The sequence below is a fragment of the Macaca mulatta genome, chromosome 3 (genome assembly GCF_049350105.2).
Source record: "Macaca mulatta isolate MMU2019108-1 chromosome 3, T2T-MMU8v2.0, whole genome shotgun sequence".
In the NCBI taxonomy this organism is placed as follows: domain Eukaryota; kingdom Metazoa; phylum Chordata; class Mammalia; order Primates; family Cercopithecidae; genus Macaca; species Macaca mulatta.
The window spans coordinates 47,489,462-47,508,571 of NC_133408.1; the positions used below are offsets into that span (position 1 = coordinate 47,489,462).

Consider the following 19,110-nt stretch of genomic DNA (forward strand, 5'->3'; position numbering starts at 1 on the left):
CATCTTCCCCTCTCCGGCAGGGCACCCAGACTCCCCTTGGAAGACACCACTTCCACCCCCCTTTCACACTTGGGAATCAATCCTACCATTTTCTCTTGGCTTGCCGCAGAACAAAAGATTCATTCAGGCGGCAGAAAGAAAGAAGGAAGGAAGGAGAAAGTGATATTTGAAAGCAGACATTGTCAAAGATATGGCAAGGTAGCCAGAGACTGATGCTCAGAGAACAAGGCCTCCCATCCTGAAGGCAGGGGACAGTGGTGTGGTCACCTTAATAATGCCTCGTGGCCGGGCGTGGTGGCTCATGCCTGTAATCCCAGCACTTTGGGAGGCCGAGGCTGGCGGATTGCTTGAGGTCAGGAGTTCGAGATCAGCCTGGCCAACATGGTGAAACCCCGTCTCCACTAAAAATACAAAAACTAGCTGGGTGTGGTGGCAGGCGCCTGTAATCCCAGCTACTCAGGAGGCTGAGGCAGGAGAATCATTTGAACTGGGGAGGAGGAGGGAGGTTGCAGTGAACCGAGATCGCACCATTGCACTCCACCCTCACGACAACAGTGAGACTCCATCTCAAAAAAAAAAAAGCCTCATGTTCAAAGAGCATTTTGCAGGTGACAAGGTGCTTTTTCACACAGATTCTATTTGGTCCCCACAATTCTCCCTGTTGTACAAACAAAGATAGTCAGAGGCCCAGAGGGTGGGAGATCAGAGGTTATTCCCTAGACCCACCTCCTGGGGGACAGGTGCCAAGGGAGGTGAAAAGCTGGCAGAAAATGAGCCAGTCAGAGAGGCTCTGAGACCTCTGCTGGAAGCCAGGGCTCAGGCACTGACGGTGACAGCACAGAAGCCACACATGGGGTCCAATACATTACCATTTATTTACAGAATAAACACAGACTCGAACACTGAAACATGGAATTTGTGAAGGATGTGGGTGGCAGAGGTCACGAGATGAGCACCCCCCCACGTTGTCTTTTTTAAATTTTGGTTTAAGAAATTGATACTGAAAAACCTCAACAGAACCCAGGCCCATGAAGCCTCACATCCTACTCAAGCACCCCCAGTCCCCTGCCCCACACCCTGTCAGCATCCAGCTTTGTCCATTTCTGAGACCAGATGCCCCCACCCCTCCCAACTTCCAACTTCCTTCAACCCCCTTCCCCAGCTGCAACTCTAAACTCCTCACTTTCTCTGTTGGGGCTGATCACCAGCCCCAGCCTTAGAGGGCTGGAGATTATACCCTCTAAGGAAACCACACTGCCTCCTAAATAAATACCCCAGGCCCCCCTCCCATTACCAAATGAAAAAATAAATATTGTGAACACCCACCCACCTCTGACGAAAATCTCCTGGATTTGGGGCCCCAGCCATTCACCTGCAAAGTCCCTTCTCTACCTTCTCTGCAGCCCCCTTCGACTCCTCCCCAGGCCCAGCTGAGGGGGGAGGAGGGGAAAGGGCCATGAACCCTTCTGATGCTAGGGCACCCCTCCCCTGTTATCGAGGTCCAAGCAGGGCCAGGGCTGAGACGGAGAGAATGAGGATGGTTTGGGTGTGAAAACCAATAGATGCCCCCCCACTCCTGCTCCGGCCCTGGTTGTAGCGGGCACTGCCACCTCCTCCTTTGCCCCCAGAACCATCCCTTCTAGGAGGGTATGGAGGCCGAGGAGGCCGGGCTGGGGGAGCCACAGCCCCAGCCATCCAGTCATCTGCATACTGCTGTCCCCCTCCAGAGCCGCTGGCATCCTCATCTGCAAGGAAGAAGAGGGACAGAGACGGGATGGGAGGGAGAGGCAGAGGGAGACAGAGAAAAAGAAATTGAGATAAAAACAGAAAGAGAGAGGCAGGGGAGGGAGACACAGGTGGATGCCGGGTTGGGTAAGGGAGAAAGACCATGAGTGATAGGAAGGCAGGGAGAGAGGGAAAGAGAGAGATCCGACAGCAGACATAGCGGGGAGAGATCATGATGGGAGACAATGAGACAGAGAGAAAAAAGACAGGCAGATGGGGAGATAGGATAACAGGAAAAAACAGAAAAATCATAAGTACACAGAAGCAGAGAGCAGCCAGGAAGAGGGGTGGGGGAAGTGACAGAGACAGAGACAGAAGAGAAGAAAACAGTGAGTGTCTGTGCCTTGCCTCTCTGTCTGGCAAATTCCACTCTGGGGAGGCAACCCAATGTCACCTACCACCCTGGCTTCCCAGCCTCCCCCAAGTTGCCCCCTCCCCCATTTCCCACTGCCCTTTGCCCATTATAAGGGTCTTCCCACTGTTCTGTAAGAATGTTTTCGTGTCTTCCCTACTGGCCCGAAAGGATAGAGATCCCCTCATTGATCTGTTACCCCCAGTCTTTGAGGTCAACCCTCAATAAATGCTCGTTGAATGAATTAATGAATGAATGAATGCTAAGAGCAGAGGCACGGGCGGGAACTACCAGGAGAGGGGAGAGGCTTAAGGGCAGTGGGCGGGGCTCAGGCTCAGGAATGCCGGGGTCTCACCCGCGTCCTGCCCGTCCAGGTCGTGTCCCAGTGCGGCTGCCTTCATCCTGGCCGTGGCCGCCCGGAGCTGTAGCCGACGCCGCCGTGTCGGGACATCGGGGCCCGAGGTGTCCACCTTGAGCTCGGGGTTGTTGACCTGCTCGGCCAGGGAGCCCCCGACCACCGGTGGCAAGTACCTGCGAGCAGAGCAGCCCCGAAGCTCTCACTCATGCGCGCGGCCCCGCCCCTCCCGGCCGCGGCCCCGCCCCCTGCTGCCCCACCACGCCCCCGAGGCTCACCTGCCCCGCCCGGCTCCGGTCCAGCAGGGCGCTGCCTCCAGCGAGGCGTCCACTGCCATGCGAGAGTCTCCGCACACCGTCAGGGACTGCCGGGCCCAGAAGCCCCGCATCCGGGCCAGACGCTCGCGGAGCTCCCACACCTGGGCAGGAGAGAAGGGGCGGGGCGAGCTGGAGCGCAACCCCCATCCCCATCCCCGACCCCGCCCCTCCCGCCCCCAACTCCTTGGTCACCCCACGCACCAGCCGGTGCAGGTTAGTGCCCGCGGCCGTCGTGGGCCGCTCCTCCTCGGTCACCATCGACCACAGCCGGCCCGCCTCTTGGGGCGGCGGGGCTCGACGGTTGCGGGCCGGCACCGGGTGGGGGGGGCCACACTCCTGAAACACCTGCGGCACGGGGAAGAGACCTCACAGTCACCCTTGGGGGAAATCACACTGCGTCCTCACTCTGACCCCAGAGTCTCTTCTCAGATCCCCTATACTGTCTCCCTGACACCCACACCGTCCCCGCCCCGGGTCTCACCTCCACCCTTCTCTTCCCCGTACCTGGGCGGACACCTTCGCACTGTTTTCCTGCAGGTACATCAAACCCTCTGAGATCTTCACCCCAATAGACTCAGCCGCCAGCTCAAAGGAAAAGGGGCCCTGGAGCTTATCAGCCAGGATCAGGAGACCATCTTAAGGGAGGCAGAGAAAGAGAAAGGATGGGATGAGTGGTGATACTGAACTAGGATGTTCCCGAAAATCCTCAATCGGGCCTTAGAGAAGCAGTAGAGTGTTTCGGGGAAACTTACATGAGCTTCCTCCCATGTTTTCTCCCAGTTTGGCTTTAGAGCCCCTCTCCAGTTCACCCCTAGCCTTACTCAGGACCCTCCCCCATTCCAGACTTTTTTAAAATTTAAATTTAAATTTTAGGATTTTTTTTTTTTTTTTTTTTTTTTTTTTTTTTTTGAGACTGAGTCTCCCTCTGTCACCCAGGCTCGATGGAGTGCACTGGCGTGATCTCGGGTCACTGCAACCTCCGCCTCCTGGGTTCAAGCAATTCTTCTGCATCAGCCTACAGGCGCCCACCACCATGTCCGGCTAATTTTTGTATTTTTTTTTTTTTTTCTTTTCAGTAGAGACAGGATTTTACCCTATTGGCCAGGCTGGCCTCGAACTCCTGACCTTGTCCTTGTGATCTGCCTGCCTCGGTCTCCCAGAGTGCTAAGATTATAGGTGTGAGCCACTGTGCCTGGCCAATTTAAGGATTTTTTTTAAAAGACAGGGTCTTACTCTCTTGCCCAGGCTAGAGTATAGGGGCACCATCATAGCTTACTGCAGGCTCTAACTCCTGGGATCAAGGGAGCCTCCTGCCTCAGCCTCTGGAGTAACTGGGACAACAGGCATGTGTGCCACCACGCGTAATGAGTTCTTTCTTTTTTTTTTTTTTTTTTTGGTAGAGATGGGGTCTAGTTACATTGCCCAGGCTGGCCTCCAACTCCTGGCCTCAAGTGATCTCCTGCCTCAGCCTCAGGAGTAACTGGGACTACAGGCGTGGGCGCTACCACGCCTGGCTAATTTTTTTTTTTTTTCCTTCCTCCCTTCCTCCCTTCCTCCCTCCCTCCCTCCCTCCCTCCCTCTCTCTCTCTCTCTCTCTCTCTCTTTCTCTCTTTCTCTCTTTCTTTCTTTCTTGAGATGATGTCTAGCTATGTTGCCCCTGATGGGTTCCAACTCCTGGCCTCAAGTGATCCTCCTGCCTTTCAGCCTCTCAAAGTGCTGTGATTACAGGTGTGAGCCACCATGCCTGGCTCCAGGCTTTCTTGAATCCCCTCACCCAAATAGTTGCCCCAGTCAGGCTCCAGTCCCCTGCTGCTGAGACAGCCACGAACCACGTTGAGGCAGAAGCCCTGGCAGGGCATAAGTGAGGGGACTCCCCGGCAAAGGGGACAGCCGATGAGACGCATCAGAGCCTGGCTGCAGCCTTCAGACAGCGGCACCTGGGGGCAGAGAGTGGGGCTATGTCCTCCACAAACATTGTGGCTTCTCTCAGCCCGGCTTGGTGCCAGGCACAGACAGAAATCATATACCCCACCCCACGCCTAGGGCTGGTGACAACATGTGGCAGCAGGTAAGATTGTCACAGATCTGAGGAGGGAGGTTCCAGGTTGCTGACACTGATTCGTGGGAGGGGTGGAACTAAAGAGGCAGTTAGGGGTGGAGGGAAGATTCAAGGACAAGAGTGAGCCCATCACAGCTGGGGAGGGAGGAGGCGGTCAGGAGGCAGAAGGTGAGGCTGGGAGGTCAGGTAGAGGATGGGCAGTGAGAGAGGCCAAGCCAGGCATCTGGCCTTCAGCAGCAGGGAAGTGGAGTCATTGAGGGCTTCTGGGGGGTTGGGCAGGGGCAGTATCCAATCTCTGACTGCTATGGAGATGAGCAGGCCCTTGGGGACTGATGGGGGTTAAGGGTCCACAGAGGGTAGGAGGGGGTCAGAGATCATGGATCGTGGACCAGTGGAGGTTTCACTCCAGCTCCCTCCTTCCTAATTCATCCTGGGACACCAGGGCCTAGAGGCAGACAGAGCCCCAGGCCTGTCGTGCTGGCTGGTGGCTAATTCTTCCTCGTGGGGTCTCTCTCACTTCCGCCTCTCCCTCCCTGGCCCCTGCCCACACTCAGGCCCCCTCTAACCTTAAGCGCTTCGCTGACCACATTTCTTCCAGTCTCCAGGCCCTGCACAAAGGCTCGGGCAGCCACCAGGGTCCGGGTTATCTGGGAGAAGGCAAAGAAGATGAGAAAAACCACAAGGGTGTTATGGGTCAGTCAAGGCTAGAGCCAAGAGACTGCATCAAGAGCAGTGAGGGTTGGGTTTGTGGGGTTCTCTCAAAGTGGGTTGAGTGTTGGGTGGTACAGAGAGGCAGGTTCAAGAGCCCCACAGGAATTATAGTCTTAAAGAAAACCAAAGGAAGGCTTGGGAAGAGATGGAGGGATTATGTTGTACAGGGCTTAGAGATAGAGAAATTGTGTATCGGAACTAACACTGAACTTGAAGCCAGAAGACCTGGATGTGAGCCACGGTTCTGCCATTTACTGGCTGGAAAGCTTAACCTCTGGGAGCCTCAGTTTTCTCATCTGTAAAATAAGGGCATGACTCTCTACCTTGCAGGGTGATGATGACAACTAAATGTGATACTATAAAAGAAAATACCTTTTGCATATTGAATACATAATTCCTGTTTAGTTGAACCAGAGGAAGTCAAGGTGTTAGGATTAGGGAGGGGTTGGCACAAAGGTGGCTGGAGGTTAAGGGTAGGTGACTGTTTGTGTGAAACTAGGGCACAGAATGGGAGGTGGCAGGGGTTGGGGCATCTGCTTCAAGAAGACCAAGGGGCACTGGGTTGGGCAGTGGTAAGTAAAGCTCAGGATAGGCATCACCAGGTCAGAAATGGCTTCAATGCAAGATGGGAGGATCACCAGGTCAGAGGTGACTGGAACACACCAGTTTGGAGATGAGTGGTGCACAGTTCAGGGGTCACTAGGTCAGAAGTGGTTGAAGCTCAGGCCTCAGGATCCCTCACCTGCAGGCGGAGGCGGCGGGGTGAGTCCCCGAAGGGCTGCAGAGAGCCATCGGTAGATGAGGCCAAGCGTGAGAGGCAGAGCAGGTAGTCAGGGGGGAAGCTGTACTGTGGGTGCAGCAGCGGGAACACTCTCTCCAGGAGCTGTGCCCAGAAATCCGCCAGGGTGTCATCCAACCCCTCACCAGATTCCCCATAGAAGTCTCGCAGCCGAGAGAACAGGCCATTGAATATGAGAGCGTGCTGGGCATACAGGCGGCCGTAGGAGTGGGAGAAGAGCTGGGTCAGAGAATGCTGGGCTACTGAGAGCATCTCCAGAAAAAACTCTGCAGCAAATGCAGGGAACAGGTGGAAGGTGGGTGAGGCCAGAGAAGGGAAGAAAAGTGAACAGGCAGAGGCAGGAGGGGATGGGAGAGAAGAGAAAAGACAAGTGAATCAGAAACTGAGTAACTCTCAGAGATGGGGCAGACAGGGAAGGAGGGAGGGCAGGGCCCTGGAGATAGAGTCTGGGGGGTGGGTGGGCTAAACTAGGGCTGGGAGGGGATGGAGTCTTCACAGACGGAGTAAGGAGTGGGGACAGGAGGCTTGCTGGGGTCCTAAGCGCTGAGAAGAGCTATGAAGCTGAGTTTGGGGACCCCAGGTCCTCACCATCAAATTTTCTGTGCCTGGCAGCCAGTGTGTGAACCAGAAAGGAGCCGCTGTCCTCCACCAGGCTTCGGAAGGTGGCCTCAGTCTCCCTGATCAGCCTCTGTTCTGTCTCACTGGAACAGCAGGTGTACTCCTGGGGACAGACCCGGAGGTGCTCACCTGGACAGAGGAGACGTGAAGGAATGGTGGGAAGTGAAATCCTAAAATTCCTTCCATTTTCCGCCTCTCTCTGGGGACGATGCCTTCTCTTCTACCTGCCTGGTCTCTTTTCTATTGTCTGCACCTTCTTCCCCACCTGACCCTATCCCCCACCTTATTGTCTCCTCACCCATCCCAAGTTCACTCCCATTAGCCACGGGATCATCTATTTAACAGCTGCCCTGAGGGCCAAGTCAGTGGTCAGAGTGTCCTCAGGTGACCCTCCCCAACGTCCACACCCCAGACCTCGAGGGACTTGGAGGACAGCTTCTAGGGGATGAAGAATGGGGCTTGGAAGGGTGGGGTTACTGGGTGAGCAATAAAGTATTCTCATAGAAGGGGCTAATAGAAACAGCGAGAACATGGCTGTGAAGAAAGAAACACATAGGGGGGTGTTAATTACGAGGAGGGGATTCCTGGGGTGGGGATGGAGTAAGAGCGCTATTCTGTGCATAGCAGGGTTATTGTGATCCCGGTAAGGAAGTTACAGGAGGAGAACAGACACTACTGTGGGATGAAAAGATTAGTATAACGGTCACTCTGAAAGGGAAGAGAGTTATTGTGAGATGAGGAGGCCCCGCCCCCGCCCCCACCCCCAATTCTCTAGTCTTCCTCTTTCTCCTCACCTGAGATCAGGGCGGGAGGGATTAGGTTTAAGCTATATCCCCGGGCCCCCAGCACCTGCCGGGTCTCTGCACAACTCCGGGTGACCTTTGCCTCGCTCCCGGGTCCAGGACCAGGACCGGGACACAGAGGCAGCAGCAGAAGCACGAGAGGTCGCAGCGGGAACATAGCTGCAGCCACCCTGGGACGGCAAAGTGGGTCCTAAGGAGGAAAGAAGAGCCTCCCAAACTCGGGAATCCGGTACTCGGCCGTGGGACCGTTCAGCGGGCCAGAGAAAGAGCGCTACCCCCGAAAACTGAATACCGAGCACGATAGCTGGACCAGGCGGCATCTGCCGAGACAATGGGAGCGGGGAGCCGGACAGGGGGCGGGGTCCGAGGCGGGGCCCCGCCAATAATGGCTCGGAGCCGGTTTCAGGGGCGGGGGCAAGGAAGAAATTAAGCCAATGTAGCGCAGAAGCTCGGTAGGGGGGCGGGACCCGGCTGGCACTGAGGAGGTTGGTAAAATGGGGGCGTGGTCTCCCTTGGGGGCGTGGCGATCCTGTTCAAAAGGCGGGGCCTGGGTGGAATCCAGCCTATGGCAATTGAGAAGCTAGATTAAAGGGGTTACTACGAGTCTGGTCCGAAACCCGTCCAATGGAGGGGGAGATTGAGGGTTGCGGGGGTGGGGCCTGGGTGGGGGCGGGGCTAAAGCGGGCCGCACGCGTGCCCAAGCCCACGTGACAGGGCAGCACGCCTGAGAGCTTGAGGCCACACGAGGCTGTGGAGCGGCGTAACTCAAACGTGGCGCGCACCAGCTCGCACACTCCCAAGCCTCGCGATAGCTACTGGCCCTGGGCGAGCCGTTGGGATTGCGCTTGCGCCCAGCGTGTTTCGTGCCTTCCCGCGCTTTTCTGAACTCTTTCGCCACCGGAAGGGCAGCGGCGGGCGCCTGTGCGGAAGGTGGGGTGGCGAGAGACACCCGAGGGACCTGAGGTGGGGGTCCTTCCCTGAACCCTGCTTCGCCAGAAGTCACTCTTCCAGGCTCTGACAGTGAGGTTTCTCCTTGACACAAGAACACACCGTCTCGCGACCCTCCCGGCCCTGATACTAGGAGCCTTCCTGGGCTGTGCCCCCAATGGCCTCTGCCACAGAGCCCGAGAATCCCCTCCCCAGGCCTCCATAGACTGAGAGTCCACTCTCCTAAGCGCTTGGAAGGCTCCTCATCCCGAAGCCGGTTACCCCAGGGGCAGTCGTAGATATTTTTACCTTCTGGAAAAATAGGAAACGCGCGCCTGCCTTTACTCCTTTTGCTTTTCCAGCTCTATTCTCATGGCGCTTCCACCCCCAAATCCTTAAGAGCCTCCCATTCCATTCCAGGTGGAATCAGGTGCTAGTCCTCTAGAAACGTAAGCCTGGGGTCTTTCTGTATTTTTTTTTCTTATTTCTTTATTGGTTTAATTTTATTTCATTTTTTAAAACCTGTAAGTTCCCTTGCAGCAGGCAGTTTATACTTCTGAAGCCTCCAGAGAGGGGTGTGTCTGAAGCTGCCTTTCTGTTTCATTGCTTGGCTTTTTTTTTTTAATTTAATTTTTTTTTTTTTTTTTAGAGACAGGGCCTTGCTATGTGGCTCAGGCTAGTCTTGAACTCCTGGGCCCAAGCGACGCTCCCGCTTCGTCCTCCCAAAGTACTGGGATTATGGGCGGGAGCCACCGTGCACCACGCCTTGGCTTTTGGAGAGCAATTCCAAACTCACTGCCGAGTTTCTGGGGGTCTTGGTGTCTGTAATCCCTTGGTGCTTTAGGGCCACTCTTTGTCTTATTTATTTCATTACTATTTTTTGAGACAGAGTCTTACTCTGTTGCCCAGGCTGGAGTGCATGGTGCAGTCATAGCTCACTGCAGCCTCGACCTCCTGGGCTCAGGTGATCATCCCGCCTCATTCTCCACAGTAGCTGGGACTACAGGTGCACCACCACGCCTGGCTAGTTGTTTTGTTTTGTTTTGTTTTGTTTCGTAGAGACAGGGTCTTGCTCTGTTGCCCAGGCTGGAGTGCATGGTGCAGTCATAGCTCACTGCAGCCTCGACCTCCTGGGCTCAGGTGATCATCCTGCCTCATTCTCCACAGTAGCTGGGACTACAGGTGCACCACCACGCCTGGCTAGTTTTGTTTTGTTTTGTTTTGTAGAGACAGGGTCTTGCTATGTTGCCCAGGCTGATTTCGAACTGTTGGGGTCAGGCAGTCCTCCTGCTTCAGCCGCTCAAAGTGCTAGGATTCCAGGTTTGAGCCACCGTGGGCGCCTTGCCTTTTTTTTTTTTTTTTTTTTTTAAAAACCTATGAGTTAAATTCCCTTGCAGCAGGCAGTTTACACTTCTGAAGCCTCTAGAGAGGGCTGTGTCTGAAGCTGCCCTGGTGTGTGCTTTGCTCAGATTTTTTTTTTTTTTTTTGGACGCATCTCATGTTGCCAAGTCTGGTCTCAAACTGCTGGGCTCAAGCAGTCCTCCTGCCTCAGCCTCATGAATAGCTGGGACCACAGGTGTGTGCCACCACACATAGCTAGTTTTTGCTTATTTTTTGTAGAGATGGGGTCTTGCTATGTTGCCCAGGCTGGTCTTGAACTACTGGGCTCAAGCAGTCCTCCCACCTCAGCTGCCTAAAGTTCTGGGATTATAGGTATGATCTGCTGCACCCAGCATGCTTTTTTTTTTTTTCGAAGAAAAAACCCATGAGTTAAATTTACTTGCAGCAGGCAGTTTGCACTTCCACAGCCTCTAGAGAGATGTGTCTGAAGCTGCCCTGGTGTGTGACTTCCTCAGCTGTTGGAGAGCAACTCCAAACCCACTGGCCAGTTTCTGGGGTGGTGTTGTCCTTAATCCCTTGATGCCTTAGGTCAGCTCTTTGTCTTATTTATTTATTTTGAGAGGGAGTTTAGCTCTTGTTGCCCAGGCTAGAGTGCAATGGCACAGTCTCAGCTCACTGCAACTTCTGCCTTCTATGTTCAAGCGATTCTCCTGCCTCAGCCTCCCAAGTAGCTGGGATTACAGGTATATACCATCATACCCGGCTGATTTCGTATTTTTAGTAGAGACAGGGTTTCTCCATGTTGGTCAGGCTGGTCTCGAGCCCCCGACCTCAGGTGATCTGCCTGCCTCGGTCTCCCAAAGTGCTGGAGTTACAGGCATGAGTCACTGTGCCCAGCCATTTTTCTTATTTATTATTACTTTTTTTTTTTCTTTTTTTTCTGGGATAGGGTCTTGCTCTGTCACCCAGGCTGGAGTACAGTGGTGCGATCATAGCTCACTGTAGCCTTGAACTCCTGGACTCAGGCAGTCCTCCCACCTCAGCCTCCTGAATAGCTGAATACAGGCATGCGCTACCACACCTGACTATTATTATTTTTTGTAGAAATGGGGTCTTGCTGTATTGCCCAGGCTGGTCTTGAACTCCTGGGCTCAAGCCATCCTCCTGCCTCGGCCTCCCAAAGTGCGGGGATTATAGGCATGAGCCATGGTGCCCAGCCTTTGTCTTAGTTTTTGGTCCCCCTCACCCAACCCCAGAGTTGTAGAACCATTCCCTTGGAAAGAAAGGGACTGGTCAGGGCTGGGGATGGAGAAGTGCTGTGATAGGAGCCCTTTCTTATATTTCTTTCTTTCTCCAGCTGGATCTCCATACCTACCCTGCAGTCCTCATCGTCCTGGCCCCGTAGCTCCTCTCTAAGCATGTCCTCCCCACTGCAAAGAGCTGCGGGAGGTGCCAAGACGGCCTTGTCTGCGTCTTCTAGTTCCTCTGCCAGTCTACCCTTTGATGACAGGGACTCAAACCATACATCAGAGGGGTAAGTAGATGTTGCATTGTGCAGCCACTTCCTGTGTCTGTCGCAGCCTTCTCCCTCTCGTTTCCCCACATTGATGATAATATGCGTGGGACTGTGTGAAAACACCAGAAGTGCTATACTCGTTCAGCACAGTGACACCCTCCCTCCAGCTCTAGGTGTGTTTTTTTTTTTTTTGGTGGTCCTAGGTGTTAGGTGTTGTAGACATCAAAATAGTAGTACATCCTGCTTTTTTTTTTTTTGGAGACGGAGTCTTGCCCTGTTGCCCAGGCTGGAGTGCCATGGCGCGATCTCGGCTCACTGCAGCCTCTGCCTCCCGGGTTCAAGCACGTCCTATTTTTAATCCATTCCATCTTGTCTAAACCTCTCTTAAACACATTTCTGTGTTCAGCATGTACAATCCCTGGTGGGGGCTGAGAGGTGGCAGATGGGGGAGTAAAGAGTTCTTTATTTGTTGCCTGGCAAATTATATATACTTTTTAGTCGGTGTCCCCTAGTTCTCCTACTTGAGGATTTTGTAAACAGGTCTGTGTATCTTTATTTATTACCATATGAGAGTTTATTCTGTGTAGGTTATAATGATATATCTTGGTTTTTTATGTTTTCAGAAGGAAAAAACCTAATTTCATATAGATCTGCTTTATCCCCTGGCTGTTTTAATTGGCTTTCTCTGAGTCATTTCTGTTTCTGTCAGTGCTACTGTGGGGGACCAGGTTATATCAATGTTATAAACTTGAATTGATAAGACATGTGGTTTATGTTTCAAGGGGGTGAAATTTAGGTACATATTACTCTTCCATTTATGGTTGAGTGATAGATGACTTCCTGAGCCATGATTATTTTTCTCTACCTGCTAAGTGAGTATCATTTGATTCTCTTATTCGGAGAGAATACTAGGAAGGGTTGTCCTTCCCCTGTCTCATTTCCTCATTCTTCGTCTCCATTGCTTTCACATTGAAAGTTTTCCTTTAAGACTTCGTCTCAGCCGGGTGTAGTGGCTCAAGCTTGTAATCCCAACACTTTGGGAGGCTGAGGCGGGTGGATCACCTGAGGTCAGGAGTTTGATACCAGCCTGACCAACATGAAACACCTGTAATCCCAGCTACTCGGAGGCTGAGGTAGGAGAATCGCTTGAACCTGGGAGGTGGAGGTTGCAGTGAGCCAAGATCACGCCATTGCACTCTAGCCTGGGTGACAAGAGTGAAACTCCGTCTCAAAAAAAAAAAAAAAAAAAAAAGGCCGGGCGCGGTGGCTCAAGCCTGTAATCCCAGCACTTTGGGAGGCCGAGACGGGCGGATCACAAGGTCAGGAGATCAAGACCATCCTGGCTAACACGGTGAAACCCCGTCTCTACTAAAAAATACAAAAACCTAGCCGGGCGAGGTGGCGGGCGTCTGTAGTCCCAGCTACTCGGGAGGCTGAGGCAGGAGAATGGCGTGAACCCGGGAGGCGGAGCTTGCAGTGAGCTGAGATCCGGCCACTGCACTCCAGTCTGGGCGACAAAGCGAGACTCTGTCTCAACAACAAAAAAAAAAAAAAAAAAAAAAAAAAAAAAGATTTTGTCCCAACTTCCTACGAATAATAAGCTCATTTTTTCTTAAAATCTGAATATGTTTTTCTCATGGAGATGGGGTGCGGTGAGAGACAGAGAAACTATAATTCATTAGCCTTTTATATGGAGGGAATAGGATGGTTGTATTTAAAGAGAACCATATTTTCTCACAGGAATAGTGACTCTTTGTTAGCTGATGAAGGCAGTGACTTTGAAGATAGCTTGAATCGCAGTGTGAAGAAGAGAGCAGCAAAACGACCACCGAAAACAACGCCGGTGAGTCAGCCAGTTTTCTTTTGTTTTTGAATCTTGTGGGGGAAGCAGCCCAGCTACTCAGGAGGCTGAGGCAGGAGAATGAAGCCAGAGGGCAGAGCTTGCAGCGTGCCAAGATCGTGCCACTGTACTCCAGCCTGGGCGACAGAGCAAGACTTTGTCTCAAAAAAAAAAAAAAAAAAAAAGAAAAGAAAAGAAAACCTAAAAGAGGTTCAGGTGATATGGTTCATAAAAGGACAAGATTTACCAAGTATTAAGGGACGGAAATAGGAAGAAGAGAAATTTCGAAGATAAAAGAATAAGAGAAAAGGATGTTAGGATGTAGAGATACAGGAAAGGGACTCAAGAACTTTTTTTTTTCTCCTAGAGAAAAAAGTTAATAAATTTCATAACAGCATAAAAATCAACTATTTCAGGATTGAGTCTAACTCAGATTCTGCTGTGGAATTGGCAGCTTAAGCCTACTTGTGTGATAATGATGAAACCAAGTGTTAATGTCACTTTTACCTTTTTTTCATATTTCTAATCTCTTTATACATATCAGGTGGCAAAACATCCAAAGAAAGGGTCCCGAGTGGTACATCGTCATAGCCGGAAACAGTCAGAGCCACCAGCCAATGATCTTTTCAGTGCTGTGAAAGCCGCCAAAAGTGACATGCAGGTAAAGCAGTGTCTTACTTCTGTTGATACCATCTCACTTTTTGTAAGGTGGTAAGGACAAATGTCTACAAACTTGATTTGATATGAACATTTTAGTGAGTATAACATATCAAAAAAGATAAGATTATGGGGTGAATCCTTGGAGTGATAGGAAGGTAACCTTGAATGAGACAGCGTGTTCTTTACTTTTTTTTTTTGAGACACAATCTCTTTCCATCGCCCAGGCTGGAATGCAGTGGCACAGTCTCCGCTTACTGGGTTCAAGCGATTCTCATGCCTCAGGTTCCCAAGTAGCTGAGATTACAGGTGCATGCCACCACGCCCAGCTAATTTTTATGTTTTTAGTGGAGATGGGGTTTCACCATGTTGGCCAGGCTAGTCTTGAACTCCTGACCTCAGGTGATCCACCCACCTCGGCCTCCCAACGTGCTGAAATTACAGGCATGAGCCACTGCATCCAGCTTTGAGAGAGCATGTTCTTTTCTTAAAGGTATCACAGGAGTGATTACGCCTTTATTGATTGATGGAGCAGATAAGGAGAGGCATTGCATGACATAGGAAGGAAGTTTGGATGTGGGTGGCACCTTGTTCACCCATGTTATTTTTTAGCTCCATCTTGACAATTGTACTTAATTATTTTTTCCCTCTCTCTGTTTCTTTTTTTATAATTTTATTGAAGTTCTAATATCCAAAAGTGTACAAAGCTTATATGTAGTTTTAAAAATAAAAATGATCACCCAGATCTCTAGCCCCAGCTCAAGAAATGAAACCTTAATAGTGCTGTAGAGATCCTTTGTGTACCTTCTTTCTGCCCTACCTCACAGTCTCCTTATTACCCGTCGGTAGACACTAGAGTGAATTTTGTGTTAATCTTTCTCATCTTTCATTATAGTGTTACCACTATGAATGTGTTTTTTAGTTATGTAAATGAATCCATTATTCAGGCTTCTGTGATTTAATTATTTCAGTTAACATTGTTTGAGATTTATACACATTAATGTGTAGTTTTATAGTTTCTGGGAAAATATTTAAATTTTCAAACATACAGAATTTTGCTAGTTATATTTTCGTTATTTGATTTCTAACTTTATTGCATTGTAGTCAGGGAATGTAGTGTTTGAAATTTATGTAGGGGCTGGGCACAGTGGCTCACACCTGTAATCCCAGCACTTGGGGAGGCTGAGGCAGGCAGATCACTTGAGGCCAGGAGTTTGAGACCAGCCTGGCCAACATGGTGAAACCCTGTCTCTACTAAAAATACAAAAATTAGCTGTGTGTGGTGGTGTTTGTCTATAATCCCAGCCACTTGGGAGGCTGAGGCATGAGAATTGCTTGAACCCGGGAGGCAGAGGTTGCAGTGAGCTGAGATTCTGCCATGGCACTCCAGCCTGGGTGACAGAGTGAGACTCTGTCTCAAAAAAAAAAAAAAAAGAAAAGAAAAATTTATGGAGACTTAGCCTTATGGCCTAGTATTGAGTTGGTACTTTCATTTTATCTTTTCTGTTTCTTTTTCCCCCTTTGCTTGCTTTCCTTTGGATTTCTTATCTTCTACAAGGACCTGAGCACATTTGAATTCCAGTTGTCTTTTCCATCTTACATGCAGTTGTACAGTGTGTTAGTTTTTTTTGAGACAGAGTCTTACTCTGTCGCCAGGCTGAAGTGCAGTGACGCGATCTTGGCTCACTGCAACCTCTGCCTCCTGGGTTCACGCGATTCTCCTGCCTCAGCCTCCCTAGTAGCTGGGATTACAGGCTCATGCCACCGCGCCCAACTAATTTTTGTATTTTTAGCAGAGACGGGGTTTTACCATGTTGGCCAGGATGGTCTTGATCTCTTGACCTCATGATCCACCTGCCTTGGCCTTCCAAAGTGCTGGGATTACAGGTGTGAGTCACCACGCCTGGCCTTTTATTTCTTTTATTTTAGCCCATTCTCCCCCTCTATAATTTTTAAAATTTTATTACACGTAGTCATTTTATAATCTATGGTAGATTATTATCTGAAGATCTTTGTGAATATAATTCTGTCAGTGCCTTGTTTCTTTGTATGTTTTACTAGATTTTATTGTGAGCCACTCATTTTCCCTGGAGTTCTTATGTGTTGGAATTTTTTGGGGCCTAGGTCAAAGGTGTTTTTTTTTTTTTTTTTTCCTTGAGATGGAGTCTCACACTGTCGCCCAGGCTGGAGTGCAGTGGTGCGATCTACACTCACTGCAAGCTCCGCCTCCCAGATTCACGCCATTCTCCTGCCTCAGCCTCCTGAGTAGCTGGGACTGCAGGCGCCCGCTACCACGCCCGGCTAATTTTTTGTATTTTTTTTTTTTTTTTTTTTTTAGTAGAGACGGGGTTTCACCGTGTTAGCCAGGATGGTCTCGATCTCCTGACCTTATGATCTGCCTGCCTCGGCCTCCCAAAGTGCTGGGATTACAGGCATGAGCCAACACGCCTGGCCAAAGGTGGGTTTTTAAGAGAGGATCCTGCTTTTGCTTTGACAGTTGCCTGGGGACACCCCTGAATCACTTTTTTTTTTTTGAGACAGGGTTTCATTCTTTCTAGGCTGAAGTGCAGTAGTGCTATCACAGCTCCCTGCTGATTCGACCTCCCTCAGTGGGGAGGTGGTGATCCTCCCACCTCAGCCTCTCTCATAGTTGGGACTATAGGCATGTGCCACCATTCCTGACTAATTATTCTGTTTTTGGTAGACCAGCCTGGGCAACAGGAGTTTTACTTTACTTGGGTTACTGCTTCCAGCCTGAATCACTTTTAATTATCTGAATGATTATTCTGGGCTGAGTGTGGTGGCTCATGCCTGTAATCCCAGCATTTTGGGACGCTAAGATGGACCTTACTTGAAGTCAGGAGTTCGAGACCAGCCTGGCCAATATGGTGAAACCCTGTCTCTACTAAAAATAGAAAAATTAGCCGTTAGCCAGGAGTGGTGGCGCACACCTGTAATCCCAGCTACTTGGGAGGCTGAAGCAGGAGAATTGCTTGAACCTGGGAGCTGGAGGTTGTAGTGAGCTGAGATCATGCCATTGCACTCCAGTTTGGGCTACAGAGTGACACTGTCCCAAAAAAAAAAAAAAGAAAAAAGAAAAAAAAAAGATTATTCTGATCATGTATGTGATATGAATCTTGACTGCAAATCCAAATCTGAGGGCTCACTATGGTTATGAATTCTCAAAGAGAATTATTTTTTTTTCCTCCACTGCACCCTCAGGTCATAACAAGCTAGTTTTCTTGCTGTCCCTATCTACCCTGTAGGTTTAGTGTTCAGTCTCACTTCCTTGAGGATGTGACTTTTTGCAGGACCCAGCTCTATTTAGGTGCCTCCTCTTTGACTACTCATCTTGGAAAAAGCTTAGGCTCTATCTCCTGTGCTCTGCATTCCATGCAGCCATCTGGATACAAAGTCAGGGTCCCCAGGGATTAATGAAACTTTTAGGGCAAAAGTCAGTTTGCTTACCTCCCAGGGTTGCTACTTAGACCTCATTTTTGCCCTGTATGAAATTTTACCTTTCATTCTAGTTCACCAGTACATTGTGAAAGATGTTTTAAATGTTTTACAGAAGTTTAGATGGTTCAACTGGGAAGATCATATGGGATTTCTGTTCTGTCATGTTGCCAGAAATAGAAGTCATCTACATTTTTTTTCCTAGTCTTTGGTAGATGAGTGGCTGGATAGCTACAAGCAAGACCAGGATGCAGGATTTCTGGAGCTTGTTAACTTTTTCATACGATCTTGCGGATGTAAAGGTGAGGAAACTACTCTTTCTAATTCCCAGCCTTTTGTTCCTATGTCATGAAATTCTTTCTCCATTTAGATAAGTAGGATTAGACATTTCCTAAATAAAGGAAGATGGTAAAGCATTAGAAAAGTTTTACTTATTTAGGCTGGGCACTGTGACTCACACCTGTAATCCCAGCACTTTGGGAAGCTGAGGTGGGTGAATCACTTGAGGTTAGGAGTTTAAGACCAGCCTGGGCAACATGGTGAAACCCTACTAAAATACAAAACATTATCTGGGTATGGTGGCTCATGCCTGTAGAATTGCTTGAACCCAGGAGGTGGATAGTGAGCTGGGATAGCACCACTGCACTCCAGCCTGGCGACAGAGCCAGACTGTCTTCAAAAAAAAAAAAAGTTTCACTTATTTAACTAATTTTTTTATTGATAAATACGGGAAGTGATCCAGTAGGGAACCATGTTGGTTTAGAGGCAAGACACTTTGGGGAAAAACAAGTAATCATGCTTATGTTATGGCACAAATTTGAAGACACCCTTTAGTCTTTCTAGATGCAATAATCTGTTATTTTCATACTCTTTATTTCCCAGCTACTTTGCCCATATTTCTCCTCTGTAGCTGTGGTACCCCCAGAACTCTTATTGTCATGGCTTAATTTATTGGGACAGATGGTCTCAGTCAGATTGTATTATATAAGAAATCAGCACCTGGCTTAGTTTTATTGCTCTCTTTGTTTTCTTTTTTTTTGTTTTTGTTTTTTTTTGTTTTTGTGGTTTTTTTTGAAACAGAGTCTCACTCTATTGCCCAGGCTGGAGTGCAGTGGCACAACCTTGGCTCACTGCAACCTCTACATCCTGGGTTTAAGCGATTCTTGTGCTTCAGCCTCCCAAGTAGCTGGGATTTCAGGCGTGTGCCACCAAACGCGGCTAATGATTGCATTTTTAGTAGAGACGGGGTTTCACCAGGCTGGTCTTGAACTCCTGACCTCAGGTGATCCACCTCGGCCTCCCAAAGTGTTGGGATTACAGGCGTGAGCCATCGCATCCAGCCTATTTTTGTTTTGTTTTGTTTTGTTGTTGTTGTTGTTGATGTTTTTGGCACAGTTTTTCACTGCTTGATTCCTTTTTTTTTTTTTGAGACGGAGTCTCACTCTGTCACCCAGGCTGGAGTGCAGTTTTTTTTTGTTTTTTTTTTTTAAACAAATTCTGCCTCAGGTTTATTTGTACAAATAGTGCAGGAGGACACCAGTCCTCCTGTCCTCACATTGGAGACGGAGATCTCT

At 49.8% G+C, this 19,110-nt stretch overlaps 2 protein-coding genes across 15 annotated transcripts in view; one reads left to right on the forward strand and one right to left on the reverse strand.

Annotated features, from left to right (window-relative positions):
- STAG3 (STAG3 cohesin complex component) overlaps nt 1–19,110 on the forward strand; it is a 59,352-nt gene that overhangs the window by 11,321 nt on the left and 28,921 nt on the right. For 3 of the 14 annotated variants that reach the window (XM_015134435.3, XM_015134439.3, XM_077996313.1), the window contains exons 1-5: nt 8,505–8,762; nt 11,425–11,601; nt 13,324–13,426; nt 13,968–14,084; nt 17,742–17,838. In XM_015134435.3, the coding sequence (XP_014989921.1) occupies nt 11,486–11,601; nt 13,324–13,426; nt 13,968–14,084; nt 17,742–17,838 (433 nt within the window). In that variant the 5' untranslated portion in view covers nt 8,505–8,762; nt 11,425–11,485. Of the gene's footprint in view, nt 1–2,511; nt 2,658–8,480; nt 8,820–11,424; nt 11,602–13,023; nt 13,231–13,323; nt 13,427–13,967; nt 14,085–16,418; nt 16,539–17,741; nt 17,839–19,110 lie in introns of those variants that run through there. The other 11 variants (XM_015134438.3, XM_077996310.1, XM_077996308.1 and 8 more) reach the window with 8 other exon arrangements.
- On the reverse strand, nt 857–8,150 carry GPC2 (glypican 2). The gene is made up of 10 exons (XM_001103286.4): nt 7,791–8,150; nt 6,967–7,125; nt 6,322–6,644; nt 5,435–5,515; nt 4,584–4,746; nt 3,314–3,444; nt 3,011–3,154; nt 2,771–2,910; nt 2,493–2,668; nt 857–1,745 (listed from the first exon to the last, which is right to left on the reverse strand). Exons 1-10 carry the CDS (start codon nt 7,954–7,956, stop codon nt 1,492–1,494), a joined length of 1,737 nt encoding a protein of 578 aa, XP_001103286.2. The 5' UTR covers nt 7,957–8,150; the 3' UTR covers nt 857–1,491.

Coding starts and splice junctions, on each gene's coding strand:
- GPC2 (XM_001103286.4), bottom strand. CDS start 7,956: ATGTTCCCGCTGCGACCTCTCGTGCTTCTGCTGCTGCCTCTGTGTCCC. Junction 6,645..6,966: donor CAGGCACAGAAAATTTGATG/GTGAGGACCTGG, acceptor CATTTGCTGCAG/AGTTTTTTCTGGAGATGCTC. Junction 3,155..3,313: donor GTGCGAAGGTGTCCGCCCAG/GTACGGGGAAGA, acceptor CCCGTGCCGCAG/GTGTTTCAGGAGTGTGGCCC.